This window comes from Centruroides vittatus, unplaced genomic scaffold, assembly GCF_030686945.1.
Source record: "Centruroides vittatus isolate TY-2023 unplaced genomic scaffold, ASM3068694v2 contig_986, whole genome shotgun sequence".
Classification (NCBI taxonomy): Eukaryota; Metazoa; Arthropoda; class Arachnida; order Scorpiones; family Buthidae; genus Centruroides; species Centruroides vittatus.
Genome location: NW_027122655.1, coordinates 438,247 through 454,644, shown reverse-complemented (window position 1 = coordinate 454,644; position 16,398 = coordinate 438,247). Strand labels below are relative to the sequence as shown.

General features: G+C 35.0%; 2 protein-coding genes across 2 annotated transcripts in view; both read left to right on the top strand.

The window, feature by feature from the left end:
- The window catches only part of LOC136985992 (CDK5 and ABL1 enzyme substrate 2-like), a 390,978-nt gene that overhangs the window by 110,521 nt on the left and 264,059 nt on the right, over positions 1-16,398 (top strand). The gene's annotated exons all lie outside the window — the stretch shown is intronic.
- Positions 8,050-16,398, top strand: part of LOC136986023 (syntenin-1-like) — a 31,807-nt gene continuing 23,458 nt past the window's right edge. Inside the window, exons 1-2 of the mRNA XM_067283473.1 lie at positions 8,050-8,241; positions 11,729-11,787. Of these exons, the coding sequence (XP_067139574.1) occupies positions 11,737-11,787 (51 nt within the window). The 5' untranslated portion in view covers positions 8,050-8,241; positions 11,729-11,736. The remainder of the gene's footprint in view (positions 8,242-11,728; positions 11,788-16,398) is intronic.

Genomic DNA, 16,398 nt, shown 5'->3' with positions numbered 1-16,398 from the left:
AAGATTTTAAAAAGCAAAGATGGTCAATACTCCAATCACTCAATTTGATTCGTATTTTAGTAATGAAAAGTCCCGCTACCAAGCATTCCCTTTCCGATTCAATTGATGTGAGTGCAGTCGTGTTTAGTGCAAGAGAAGACAGATGTTACGTGTTTTTTTTACCTGTAGCCTGGAAGTTTTCTAGCTCGTTTTCGAGATTGCAGTACTTCTTTTGCTTTAGTATTCTTGATTTGTCTACCTCGGCTACTTTAATAGCGGCATCAAGCTTATAGCCCGATAATTCATCAATTCGTTTGGCTTTAATAATCGAGTTTATGAAGAAAAACTTCATACTTGCACACTTCGTATTCGTTTGTATCCATGCCCGATTTGCACAACTTGACGTTATGCAGTTATTGAAGCTACTGGGCATGGTTAAAATTTAAGACAGCGCAAGCACAATTATTCCAGGTGTTACAGGTTCTGATAAGTAAAGAATTTTCAGAGTCCTGCTGCCACAAATAAGCTACGTATTGATTATTGACTATTTGTGACATGCCATAACGAACAAAAATTTAAAAAACTAATAAATACAAATGTATTCTGACAGTTTATGAGTTAATTATGCTTTCTATCTGCAAAATTTCCTCAACATTAACACAAAATAAAAAATCTTTTAAGAAATTTGCAAGATTTCCTGGGACGAGAAGAATTTCCCGGGTTAAAAAACAGCCGGAATCCCGGGATCCCGTTTGAGAAACCCTAATACAAACTGCCCTGTAATTAGAGGATTTGATCCCGGGATCCCGACCACTCTTTAGTCCCAAAATTTTCGGATTAAGTTTTCCTGATCCCGAGATTTTCGGATTGACATTATTTTAAAAAAGTTGCAAAATAGACTACATGAAGTGAAACGTTCAGTGCCAGTGTACTTAACAGAATTGCTTGCCTATCATTTTAAAATAAAACTTCTTGTATTTTGAACTAAAATGATAAGCAAGCAGTTATCACCGAGTTACCTGGTAATATACTTCATTTTTGTATTTTTGAATTTTCGTGGGTGCCAATCGATTTTCTGGCGCAGTCGAGAGCACTTTTAGTTGGCTGTAGAGTTCTAACATGACCCTTCAAAAATTCTAATAAGTCATTCAATGGAGGAATATCATCACCCGTAAGTGATAAGATATATTTACACCCTTAAGTCAAGAGACATTTACAAAAGTGCATGAAAGATCGCCGAAGAAATGAGTTGCGTGGCGTTTTATGCTACCTAGTTACGGCTCTGACCAGCGGAACCCATAATGCGCTAGCTAAAAATCAGGCACTGTTAGTGCTCGCCAGATGGAAAACATTTTTAAAAATCGTTGATTATTTTCTAATCTTAAAAGAATTACGAGATTGCTAAATCTTATAATACAAAGTGCGTCTGAAAAGTTCGTTGAATGGTCCCATAGTTAAATAACCGTGCTGGTTAGGATGTTGCGCTCACACAGACGTAGTGAGAGACTTGCCAACTAGTGCCCCCTATCGTCGGAATCACGACAGTTAAACAGAAGTGCGCGCAGCAAACAATGCAACGCAGTCAGTGTGAGAAAGCGTGTCACTGCGAAATGGAGTAACGCGTGAACATTACGGCACTTCCTCGCTACATGCCAGGTGACAGTTCTTCAACACTCTCCATATTCTCCAGATATGGCACCTGCAGATTTCTTCTTGTTCCCCGCCTGAAATGCCTACGCTTTTCCGACATTGCGCAGATCCAACAACGTGTGACAACGGTGCTTCGTGCAATACCGAAAGAAGTGTTTGCTCACAGCTTCCAGCAGCTCTACAACTGATGTCAAATGTGTGTTGTCGCTAATGGCGATTACTTTGAATGCCAGTAAAAGTATTTTGTTTGTATCTCTTGTTTCCTTTATTTTATGAGACCATTCACTGAACTTTTCAGACACACTTTGTATAATCGAGATGGATTGATGATGATGATCATGATAATAATAATAATAATAATAATAACTCTTCAGGTGGTGACCTGGTCGTAGTGGGAGAGCCCAGTAATTTTACTGATCCATAGGGCAATGCAGGCTGGAGCACAAGCTCCTGGTAGGGACACCCATGCCAGTAAAGTCTATGGGGAGAAATGAAGCTAAGAGTGACCACACCCACATTTTGTGGTGATATTTATTATGGTAATAACCAGATCAAAGTGTGATACCGGCTCGGACGTCGCCCGGGTTAACAAGGTCCGCGTTCGTGGGTTAGGCAGAGGCTCACGTTCGAAAAATAGGTCACAGTCTCCCTTGGTTACCGGTGGCGAAAGCAGCACTGGCCCAAGCATGGTTACTGCAATGCCCTTAACAGATGTGAGGAACAAACCCAGCCTTGGTGTTTCTGTGGCAATGCATCCACAGACTACAAAGGCTGGAAAACCACGCCAACGGATGAAATGGACAGTAGAAATGAACGAGTTTATCATCCGTACTTATTACACCATCACAAAACTGGAAACAAACATGACAGCATACAGACAACAACTACACCATAAATTCACACAACAATATCCTCACCTCACTGTCACCGAACAAAGGGTTGTTGATCAAAAAAGAACAATTATACACAACAACCTTATTCCACAAACAACACTTGAACTTATCAAACAACAGGTTGCTGATCAAATACATCAACAGACAGAAACATCTAACATTAATGAAGATCATGTAACCTGTCAGGATAATCCAGCAACAAGCATTGATAATAACACACATACAACAATTACCACTAATGATACTACAGACATTTCCTCATCCATCACTGATAACATAGACATGGATTTAGTTAATACACTCTCACATATATTTCAGGAAACACTCACTAAATATACAGGCACAGATCCCACACAACGACCACGAATACCAAAAATCAACACGTCAAAGGAAGTAGGAAAAACACTAAATTACGTAAACACTCACTTACTACCACACTACATTCATTCAATTTCTACACTCGCAGACATTCATACATTAGTTTATGCTGGGGCAGTCACAGTAATGACACACCATGGACTGAAAGTACAATCACAGACAAATACATAGAAAACATAATTCTATCACAAGCCTGCCTGGCAGAGAAGAATAGAAACACAAATAAATGACATTAGACAGCAATTAGGCAGGTTGACACAATACACTAAAAACAACATAACACCCAAATTAAAGAAACAGCTTAAAAACATTTTCAAGAAAATAAAAACACACACAAAACATGAACATCACAACACACGCATTACAGAATACATTGATACACTAAACCAAAAACTTGCTGCCAAAGCACGTAGACTCAAACGATACAAAACATGTACACTACGAAAACAACAAAATAAATTATTTACAAACAATGAAAAACTCTTTTACAGACAAATTAATAACAAAGCAAACACTGATACACAGCAGAGTGGCACACCAACAGAAGAAGAACTCACAACATATTGGTCTTCTCTTTGGTCCAGTGCTGTCACGCACAAGTGCTGATGCAGGCTGGATCGAGGAGGAGAACAGAAACTTGCACAACATACCAACTATGCCCTGTGCTGAAATAAACATACATGATTTCCAATACACTGTTAACAGAACACACAACTGGAAGACACCTGGTGTAGACAACATTCACAATTTCTGGTATAAAAAGTTTACATCACTGCATCAGGAATTAGCTAAACACCTAACACACATCATCATCAATCCACAAGACATGCCAAATTTTCTTACTCAGGGCATCACCTACATGAAACCTAAAAACAACAATACCACAGACCCCACACAATACAGACCAATTACATGTCTTCCAACACTCTACAAATTATTGACATCCTATATCGCAAACAAAATGTACAAACATGTTGAAGAACACGACATTCTAACGGAACAACAAAAAGGTTGTCGTAGAAACCACAGGGGATGCAAAGAACAGTTACTCATAGATTCAGTCATTCTACGGCAAGCACACAAACAACACAGAAACATAAACATGGCATATATAGACTACAGAAAAGCATTCGACAGTGTTCCACACAGTTGGCTGCTACATATCCTACACATGTACAAAATACATCCATCACTCATTGCATTCTTTCAAAACACTATGCAGCACTGGAGAACAACACTACATCTCAGGGTTAGTAACACTTCCATACAAACAAACCAGATTTTTATTAGGCGAGGAATTTTTCAAGGAGATTCCTTGAGTCCTCTCTGGTTCTGCTTAGCCCTGAACCCATTATCCAACATGTTAAACAACACGCAATATGGTTACAATATCAGACACGAAAAAACAACACAGTTTACACTGTCACATCTCATGTACATGGATGACATAAAACTTTATGCATCCACACAAAAACAACTTCATCAACTCCTACAAATCACACATTCATACACCAAGGACATACAAATGGAATTTGGCCTAGATAAATGCAAAACACTTCACATAGAAAAAGGAATCCTGAAGAAAGAAGATTTTGCACTTGGAAATGGAGACATTATTGAATCCATGGAAGAGGGCGAGTTCTACAAGTATTTAGGATTCCAACAGGCCAAACTAACAGAACATACACAAATAAAGCAAAGATTAATTAAAGAATACCAAAGTAGGTTAAATGCTATTCTCAGAACACAGTTAAATGCAAAACACACAGTTAAAGCAATAAACACATATGTCATTCCAGTACTTACATATTCTTTTGGAGTTATACATTGGACTCACACAGATCTTGAGCAACTCCAAAGGAAAACAAGAACATACACTTACTAAGCATAAACAACATCATCCTAAATCTGCCACAGAAAGATTAACCCTTCCACGTGAAGATGGCGGACGTGGTCTGATTGACATAGTTAACCTTCACTACAAACAAATACAGTCACTGCGAGAGTTTTTCTACAATAAACAAGAAACATCACAATTACATAAAGCAGTAACTCTAGCAGACTCAAATAACACACCATTAAACTTACACTCACATCATATGGACACAACACAACATATAAAAAGCATAGACACCATTAAGCAATCTTGGGCTCGAAAGGCACTCCATGGCAGGCATCCTTATGATCTGGCCCAGGATTTTGTTGACAAAACTGCGTCAAACAGCTGGTTAGCACGGGGATGCCTCTTTGGGGAGACGGAAGGATTCATGATCTCCATACAGGATCAGGTCATAAATACTAAAAACTACAGAAAACACAGACTCAAAGATACAACACTCACAAATGACACATGCAGAAAATGTCACGTCATGCCAGAAACTATACAACACATCACTTCTGGTTGCAAGCTCTTGGCACAGACAGATTATTTATATAGACATAATCAAGTAGCAAATATAATACACCAAGAGCTTGCAAAGAAACACAAATTATTAGACATCCACGAGCCATACTACAAATACATTCCACAGACAGTATTGGAAAACAACACGCACAAAATGTACTACGACAGAGCCATAATCACAGATAAAACAATTTACCACAACAGACCAGACATCACACTCATTGACAAACACAATAAAATCACATACATTATAGACATATCCATTCCAAACACTCACAATATACAAAATGCATGCACTGAAAAAATTAGCAAGTACACAGAACTCGCCCAGGAAATAAGGCATCTGTGGAGGATGGATAGGGTGCTTATTGTACCTGTTGTTCTCTTCTCTACAGGTGTCATACCACACACACTGCACAAAAGCCTGGGCACATTACAATTGAATAGAAACACATACATCACACTACAGAAGGCCACTATATTGAATACATGTCATATTGTGAGAAAATTCCTGAATACAGACACACACACACTGATACACTTCTTTAATTTCTGTTTTGGTTACTATGCCTTGACTTTGGTCCGGCATAGTGCACAGCCACTGGTGTTAACCGAGTATATCTCACTTAACCCAACACAATAATAATAATAATAATTAGGAGTTAAAAGTTAAATTTTTGTACACAGTTAAAGTACGTCACGAGAATGCATACACTAAGAAAGGAGTTTTTGAAATTCCTCCCGTGAGGAAGAGGGTTAAGGATTACTCTGAAGAACTCGGCTTCTGTTATACGATTTTAGATGCGGATTTTTGCGTTTTTGCGGAAAATCGAATGTATTTTATAAAGACCAGTAGCGTGCGGTGACATTTGATGATAGGGAAGCTGTGCCGCCCTGGACAGAATCCTTGGAAGCGTTATACGATATCTTGGTGCGTAGCATCCACCAGCTAAACCGCCTGTGGTTGGTGCTCTTTAAAGCACATGCGCGAATGTATATAATCTGGCTGCTTTACACCATTGAAATAGTTTTGCTGTGGAAACTGTCCCATATTCGACGATACGGCGCCTACATTGGGAATATGCATATAGGAATTTAAATTCGAAATCTTATCGTTGTTTTTCACATGTATAGAAATTTATAATAAGATACATAATGCGGTTATAATAAAATATTAAATTTAATTAATTCAAAGCACGTTCAAATATGAAAATAATCGCGCAATATGTATTTATATTTTAGAAAATACAAGGGCTTCCATGGGCGGAAAGCCACTGTTTTAGACTTTTTTTTTTTTAACTTTTTCTGCCCTGTGGACACTAAGAGAGCCTCTTTTAGTAGGCCCATTATGGGTTCGGCCAGGCCCACAATGGGGTGACCGAGTGGTGAGGGACGGGGCCCGACATATTCGAACGGACCCCCCCGAAAAATTCCTGGGAATTATTTGACCAGTCCGTACATACGCTCTAGGGGACCCGGGATCGCCCGGGTCTCCTAGAGCGATAGGCTGCCACCTTGACCGCTTGGCGATCCGGCCTACTGTTTTAGACCTATCTACAAAATTCTCTAATTCTTCTCGGAAGAGGGCGGACCTAATTCTTGCACCCGATGAAAACGATAAAATCGGCTATAATCTAATAATCTTAATCTTCGCTGTCGTTACGTTTTTGCCTGAGTAGTGCCGAACTCATCTGCTAATATTTACAGATCGGGAGCTTTCCAGAAAAATTTGCGCAATTACTACGGGTTTGAAGTGACGAAGGAAAACCGGTAACGACGAATTGCATCACCGACCAGGTATCGGCCGTAGGCAAAACCTTCGTTACACGAGAACATTTTCCGTTATCGGATTTTCTAATCGAGAGCTTTCGAAATCGAAAACAAAACCATCGTCATTTTTCTCTCACGGTATCCATCAACACGGATTCAGTCCCGATTTCTCTATTTCACTTTCGAAGCCGTCCGTTGTCATGGGGGCCACGAATATTGATGGATGCGGACGAGGAATTACATCCGAATTGTCGCTAGTCTCCTCCTCGGAATCCGAATTCACTCGGCCGTAAAAGGATCCTTGGTCAGGTGACAGTGATACGCTGCCGACATTTTGCAAATTATGCATATCGATAATACCTGTATTTGAGATAATGCTTGATTTAAAAAGTTGGGTTTTCTGTAGATAATATTTATACAATACGCCAATAGATAAATATGGCCAACGATTAGATCCTATCGACCAGGATAACGTTCGGAAAAGGACAAAAGTTAATTTTTAGATAAATTTTTGATTTATGCGGAGGAGAAGGAAAATAATAGTAAGATATCCGATGATTGAAATTTTATATTGTTATCCAGTTGCTAACCACAAAAGATTATTTGTATTTCACTAATTCGGGAATCGATAAATAGTAATTTTCAAATGTCTACGAGACGATATTACACTTTTGATTTTCGATACAAATCTTCCGATATAACTTTCAATTATTTACGCTTTCGTTCGTTCAGTTGTAAATCGGAGAAACTTTTTACGTCCGAAATAAAATTTACGCAGTTTTTTACTTAAATTATTAATTACTCGCGCGGGAATTGTTCAAATTTAAATAAGCATTTTATCTTTCGCCGATTGGATATTCGACTACATACGTAAAAATCGTGGCCTAACGTAATAATTCATTATTGGAAAAAAAATCCCTAAAATCGGGATATTTCAATCGGTGACGCAATGGTCCTAGGAGTCGTCATCTCCACGTGAAGATTTGACGTCATGGGAAAAAATATCGCCATAAAATTGATATCGAAGATAGTGTAAAAGTTTCTCTTTTGATTTTCCATCGAGCGAAGGAGACGCATTTTTCTCGTTAGTCCCGATTATTGCGGAAGTTTACGTGTAAAACTCGAATATTCCATTCTTTGTTTTTAAAAGAAACGAGTAAGAGAAAGGTGAGTAATATGAAAATTACTTTAATACACTCGAGAATTCGAATGTGACTTTTATACAGAAATATTACCGATCGATTATATTTTGAAATTCCATTGGGATAATTAATAGAGGTTAATCGTAAATGGAGAATTACGCTTGACGATTTCATTATCTCTGTTTTGATTTTAATTGCGCAGTTTTAATAAGCCATCCAGACTTACGGAAGAAACTTTAATTGGATATTATAATCAAACAAATAAATATTGTCACTAACTTTCTTACTCCGAACAAAGTTTCTTTGTATAAAATTACCTCTCCTTCCCTTTAAATTTTCGTTTTGCTAACGTAAACCAATGTAAGACACAGGATGTAATTTACGTTCTTACAATTTCACTTTGTGCAATTAACTCTTCGCTTCTGTTAATTGCTAAATTAATAGTGCTAAATCAGTGCTCAAGGACGTTTTTACTAAATGTCCCGTCGAAAACTTTATTTTAAATGCTAAACTTAATTGTATCTTAGACAAAAATATCTTAAGCATAAAATTGCTTCTTAATGTAATATGTAATCTAATTGAAGTATAAAAGATTTACATTTCGATTGTATAAAATAAGAGGATGTTTTACTGTCATAATCGAGTTGATCGAAGGTAAGAGACAAGATTAGAATAACAGACTCGACGTACGGAATTTTATCTGTTTAAGATTTTAAAAAGGGAGCGGTTTTTTGGCTTTTATTTAGACTTATGGAAACTAAAATTAATAACTAAAAAATATTGGTTTTAATAGGGTGGCTTAATTTTATATAAATATTTCTATTAGTTTGAATTTTTACCACTGTTAAAAAAGTCAATTTTAAAAATACATATATATGCAGATAATTATCTATGCTGCATATACTTTGTTATTATTGATTTGTAAAAACTAAAACTTGGCACTGTTTAGGTTGGTGTTCTCGAACTTATTATCCCCACAGACCCCTTCTTGTGGCAAAAACTGATTGTGAACACCCGAGTGAAATAATTCTTCGTAATAGCAAAATTACGTATTTAACTTTGACGTCTTGAATGGTGATGGTGATGTAATAATAAAATATAAATAAGACATTTTCATATTTAAAGTAACATTTATTGAAATTACTAGCTAAAGCTTGCCTGTGTTTGAAAAAAGGGTATAATTCGGTGAAAACCAAAAAATGTATAATTTATTTCTAATTGGGTTATAAATTACATTACAAAAATATAAAATTAATAAAGTTTTTTATTTTGTTTATTAATTTTCAGTTTTTTATTTTGTCTATTAATTTTCATAGAAAAACACATTTATGATCAAAATAAATAAGTTGTTTTATACAGGGTGTCCCAAAAGTTTTTGAATGTACAAAGGTGAAATGTACCTTTATTCGCAAAACGTTAAAATGTCCACGTTAACATTTGTGTAGGTAGATTGACGGAGTGAGGCGATGGAACGTGTGGGTGATCTGCCGACGGGGTAACTTTTAGTGGTACTTCCTGTGGAAACTGGATTTTGTTTAGGTGTTAGACATGCAAAGAAAACCCAGAATGCTATGTTGGTGGCAGGCACAAACCGGTGTTTGATGGTTTTATTTATTCCGATGCTGGTGGACTTGACTAGTGTCGCTATATGGAGACTTTTGGGACACCCTGTATATTTTTAGTAGTTAAATAGTTTTTATAATTATGAAAAAATAATAATAATAATAATTATCACTGTTTTGGAACAAAAAATTAAATAAATGTATAAAATTCTGTAAACAAACAAAGTAAATTCTAAAATGCCATAATGCATGCAATAAATAAAGCATAGAGCCCATTTTCAAAATAAACAAGCTTTAGCTAGTATTCTCACCATGCAATGCTTGTTATTATTTGTATTTTATGTACTTATCTATACTTATATTTTACTCAGGACATAAAAATGACTACCAATTTATTTATTACTATTTCTTTTTAACTTTCGCAATAATGAAAGTGAGTGACAATAATTTTGCTTTCTATTAAAACCTATCACGGATGCCCCGACGTTGTCCGTGCACCTCAAAATTAATTTTAATTTGCCACAGACCTTGTCGGTGGTTCTGAGGACCCTTGGGGTCTGTAGGAACCACTTTGGAAAATGTTGGTTTAGATCTGGGCTTCTTAAACTATGGGTCGCGACTCCATTTGGGGTTGCTTAGCGAAATCTTGGGGTCGCGAGATTTTAATGCAAAATATTGAAAATAATTTTTGTAACTATAATAAATACAATTTTACAACTTTTTGTGCAATTTTTAATTTTATATTTTTGTATGTTTTTAAACAAATTTTAAAACTATATTTTTTCAAATGTATGTATATTGTTACCTAATCAATAAATCATCACAAAATGTTTATATATCTTTATTTTATATTTTTGGGGGTCGCAAAAAAAATCACAATCATAAATGGGGTCGTGAATAAAAAAAGTTTAAGAAGTCCTGGTTTAGATCATTGGTGTTCTAACTTTTCGGTTTGCAGTCATAAGTAGGCTGGCTCCAAATATCAATATTTTGTATATTCCACATATATATAAAACATATTCTATCCTTTTTCACTTTTTTTTTTTTGTTTTGTTTTGTATTAAATACTTTGAAAGGGCCTACTGGCCAAAGAGTAGTATATATATATGTGATGTGTCAAATATGTTGGCAAGCTGGATTAATATGCATCATGATCCTGATTTGATCCAGGACTGCAGTTTGGACATCACTAGTTTAAATGCTTCTACCATAAAGATATAGTTAGTCACTTGAACTTTTTAAAAATATATATAAACTAGATAAATCTTTGCTTACATCTGCATGGTCTGTTGTTGTTGTTGTGTGAGTTTATTTAAATACAGTAATCTCTGTATTAATGCAAATTCACTTTAACACGATTGAAAATTTTTAAATTTTATATCAGCTTTATAGGAATAAATGATAGTTACATCAAAGCATTTTTTGTTATCAATAACTTCTTACATACATGTGTATTTGTAAAAATTTTAGCTAAAACTTTTATATCCCAGTAAGAGTAAAATACTTTATTTGAGAATATGGAACATATCCCTATTTTAAACAGCTTTTTATTTGAATTATATGCTGTTTTTGTGAAACCAATTACTTTTGCATGAATGGAGAGTTATAGTAAAGAATGAAAAACATTTTTAATAACATGTTTTTAAATATATAATATACATGTATATCTGTAACAATTTTCATTATTATTATTTAAAATTGGTTCTGCTTATGTTATATGTTAATAAAACATTAATATATTTGTTATAATAAACTGCTAATTAAAAAAGTGCTTTTTGTCATATGAAATGGGATAATTTAAATTTTAAAATGTTTGAAAAATTCTGTACTAAAGTTTAAATAAATATTTTTTTAATATTGCAAAGGGCATGTATAAATAACATTTGTTTCTACAGGTTTATATTTGAAAGAAAAGTTTCACTAATAAAGTTAAAAATTTTATGGTTGCAGGCTTCAAGATGCCACTTTATCCATCATTAGAAGATATGAAGGTTGACCAAATGGCAAGAGTAAGTAATCTTGTTAAACAAACATACATATGATATATGAAACAATCAAATGATGTATATGTATGTATATCCTATCTTGTGAAATAATGTAAATATTTATTTAAATTTGACATGATAGAAAGCATATAATTCACAATGAAATGATTCATTAGAAATTTTTTATATATATATATTTTTGAATATAAAATCATAAAATTTAATTAGATTAACATTTCAAGTTCTTACTTGGTTAATCTTCTGCTTGGATCACAACTGAATATAGATGTCAAATGAATTTCAATTTCAAATGATTTGTGTAGAAAATTAAACACGGATTACTTTGATGTTGATATAATGAAGGTTTAATAGTGAAAAAAACAGAGTAAAATTAGATGACAGTAATTAAATTATTCTTTTAAAATTATTTGCTTAATCTTATTAACTGAAAAGTTTAAACAAAATCTTACTTGATAAAATAAGCTTTTGTATCTTTTCCAAATATTCTTTTGCACGAAAGTGAAAAAATTTTTTAACACAGGACATTTTTTATATTTTGAGTGCACTTAAATTCTAATCTTTAGGTTATTCATTGGTCAGTTAGGTTAGGACATCAATGACTTCACTACTTCTCATCTGTGACGTCTTGTTCTATTTTGGCAGCCTGTAATGTTTGGATTATTTTCTTTTTCATTAACTTTGATTATTATATTTTGAAATACCATGAAGTGTCGATACTAGACACTGGACTTTTTCACATTCACTTTATTTTCTTATGTACTTTACAGTCTTTAAACTAATTGTTCCAGATGCCAATGCATGTTTTGGGCTAGTGTCCCTCATCTGTTGGCTAACAATATTTATTAGTACATAATGTTAGCAAAATATCACTTTATAAAAGGTTTTAATTTTTAGACATAAGTTTTCTACATTGATTGTAAAACTATTGTTGACTTACATAAAACCAACCACCACCATAAATTGTAAACTAGTTAAAAATTTTTAAAACTATACAATGCTACATTTTAAAAAATGATACAATGTTAAGTTTTTCCAATAAAAATCTTACATATCTTGGTGCAATTTTTATGTAAAATATTACTTGCAGAGTTCCATTTTTATATTAGATACAATACCAATAATATTGCACATACCATTGGACAGCAGCCAAATTATAAATGTGTATTTGCGTATATGCAAATTATTTAATGTTTCCACATTAAATAAGTGCAGTTTGTGAGATGATTTGCAGAATGCTAAACTTGCATTATGCAGTATATGGCTGCTGTCTGATGGTATGTGCAATATTGTACTGTATCCAATGTAAAAATGGAACTCTGCAAGTAATTTTTTACATAAAAATTGCACCAAGATATGTAAGATTTTTATTGGAAAAACTTAACATTGTATCATTTTTTAAAATGTAGCATTGTATAGTTTTAAAAATTTTTAACTAGTTTACAATTTATGGTGGTGGTTGGTTTTATGTAAGTCAACAATAGTTTTACAATCAATGTAGAAAACTTATGTCTAAAAATTAAAACCTTTTATAAAGTGATATTTTGCTAACATTATGTGCTAATAAATATTGTTAGCCAACAGATAAGGGGCACTAGCTTAAAAAGCATATTTGAAAACTGTTCTATGAGAAGCAAACTTTTTATCACCATACAATACAGGAAGAACTTAAATAACTCCCCCATGGATTCATCCAATAGCAGAAATAAATCTCTTACTAATAATCCAAAACAAACTATTCCAAACTGAGTACCAACAGCTGTTCCTAGAACATCAATTCCCATGCAGTCATACCATACCCATATTTATGAATAGGTCTAAAACAGCAATAGCAGGAATAGCTTTTCATCTGTCTTGATGCTGCATAGATGATACTGTTTACAGCAGAACACTATTTATTTGCTATGGCACTTCAAAATATACAATGTTACAGCCAGCAACAAGCTATTATTTACAGAATCACTAAGTGCTCTGCATACAATCTTGCAAAATAACAACTGACCATCCTATTGTCAACTAAATACATTCTTTCCTACAATACTTAAACTAAACAGGTAAAGATCTTAGATTCTTCCAGATTTTTGGACATATGGAATCTAGGGAAATGAAATAGCTGATAGTCTTCCCAACCCACAACCCCACAAGCCGAATTTTTCCATACTATAAATTTCTTTAGCCAAAAAACATTTATATGCTTCACAAATAGCAAATGGAATGGGACAGCCAACTCAATAATGAACTCCCCAGTATAAAATCATGACTGAGTTTCCATTTTTCAAGACAACAGATCAATTGAAAAGATGAACTTATAACAGCCTAAGAATGGGAAATACAATCTATTGACAGCAAAATCATTACCAGTATGCACTAATTGTCAGATTCCATTTAATCTCTTATACTTTAAACCTGTCCTCAATACCACAAGACCAGAGAATACCATCCAAAGCAACAAACCTTTCCAAACAAAGATAAACCCACTGTGTATGTTGCTGAAAGATAATAGCCAAATTCAACAAATGCTCACCTTTCTATAAAGCATAAACCTATTATATTCAATGCTATAAATCATGGCCATAAATAGTTAGACTAACCTAATACATCTGTCATGTCTTGGTACTCTTTGGTCTAAGAAGGTCCTTGTACCACAAAACTACAAACAGCAACAAATTTGGAAACTAAATTAATTTATGAAGTTCTTGCTGTCAAAATGTAAACACTTCATTCTTTCACTACAGGTGATGTGTAATGTGTAATGTTGTTCAACTTTTGTGAATGACCCACTGCCAAACTTCTATGAGATGATGAACACTGTCAGCATCATCCAGTATCTGGAGAGTCTGCCATAGGATGTTATCAATATCATGGAAGTGAGTGCCTCTAAGAAGTTTTTATTTTCATCATTTGGACTTGGGTCAGTTGAATATGGTGGTGTTTCAGTATTACCAACTACCATTTGCTTAGCAATGTCCTTACATCTGATGAAGAATCAATGTGTTTATTGCTATGCAAGATAATTGAAAGCTATAGCAACTGTGGCCTTTTTGAACAAATTGCTGTATGATGATCAAGGAAGTGGCAGTAGTATCTATCTGTCCCAATTGTATATAATGAGTCAGATGAGTTCTTGGAATAGTATCAGTAACGCTTTTACCTTCTCTGGTTCTTATTGCATTTTCTTGTGGCATGGGAATGATTAGCAATACCACTTGTTTGATTAGCATTTCTGCTCTGATTTGTAGGACCTGGCCATATATTGTCAATTGCAGTAACCTTGTGAAGAAAGGATTCTCTTTTTTGCTTAATACCGTAGGTGAATTTGAGCAGTTTCCATTTATTGTCTTTCTTCACATCATTCAGAATGTGAGGCACCTATCTTATTGCAATTTTGTTCATTCCCAACTTTTTCTCAAAGATGTGTGTAAAGGTCCGCTTTTAGTGTAGCAGGTCAAAAAGCCACGCGACCGGGATAATTGGTCCCACCTGGCGTTGGGGCTATAAACAGCCGGGAAGAACAAAGGGTAGCGTCTCCGTTTATGGGTACACGTCAATGTGTTTGCCACGTGTTGCTCGGTTTGAGAAATGTAAACAAGGAACGGACGCGACTGTAAGCTACGTCTTCGGGAGGAGGGCGGACGTCTTTGGAAGCTCCCAGGGCAAAAGCAGGGCCTGATTGGTCGCAAGTGGTCGTCGTGAAACTCTAAATTGTAAGAGTGGCAAGAGGAACAGGGATAAGGGCGAGAGACCGGATACGTGGTAGTCTCTGACACTTAGGAAGCCCGTGAGGTGTAGAGAGAGTGTTCTCCTCTTAGGAATTCCTCTGAGAAGGGTTAGTGTAGAGACCGGACGGCCACACGGTTGAGCCAACTCCGCAAACCGACCAGAGTTTCCCCAGAGTCTAATAGTCCCCAACAGACAAGTTGTTACGCGAGGCACCACACCTTTGTTGCATCGTATGTGTAATGTTGTCAAACTTGTACATCCTGTAAATATTTGTTTTGTAAATAAACTGTAAATATTCACTGGACTGAGTGTGGAGGTGTAGCTTTCCTCGAACCATCGTACGGACATTCTCGAGTCGTAAGAACCAACTCGAGACGGATCATCGTAAAGATCGTAACGGATTACATAAGGATCTTCACTATGTGATAAATGTTGGAAGCTGCAATACTTACTTTGGTACATTTCTTGACAAATCCATCAATAATCATTCTCCAATAACCTCAAAACAGCTTCCATGTATTGTCTGTTGCTGTGAATAGATGACCACTGTCATGCATAATCTCTGTTTTCTTTCTCATATTTGTTTTATGCCTTGTTGTCTCATAGTTTTGTTAATGGTCATTGACATCTGTTGTAATACCATACATACATACTTAGAAATGTTAAGGGCTGCACTCAGAGGTATAGACCAGATAAGTAGAAATGGAAAGAAGATGTATAGTGTAAGAAGTGTTAAGAAACAAGAAGAAAATTAGATGGATAGGAAAGAGGGAAGGAGGTAGCTATGGAAACAATGGGGCATCTGGATTGCATTAATTTAGTAGTAAACATAATACAAGTACAGTGTTAATAATACAGTAGATCAAATACAGATATTAGTAATGATGTGACAATTGA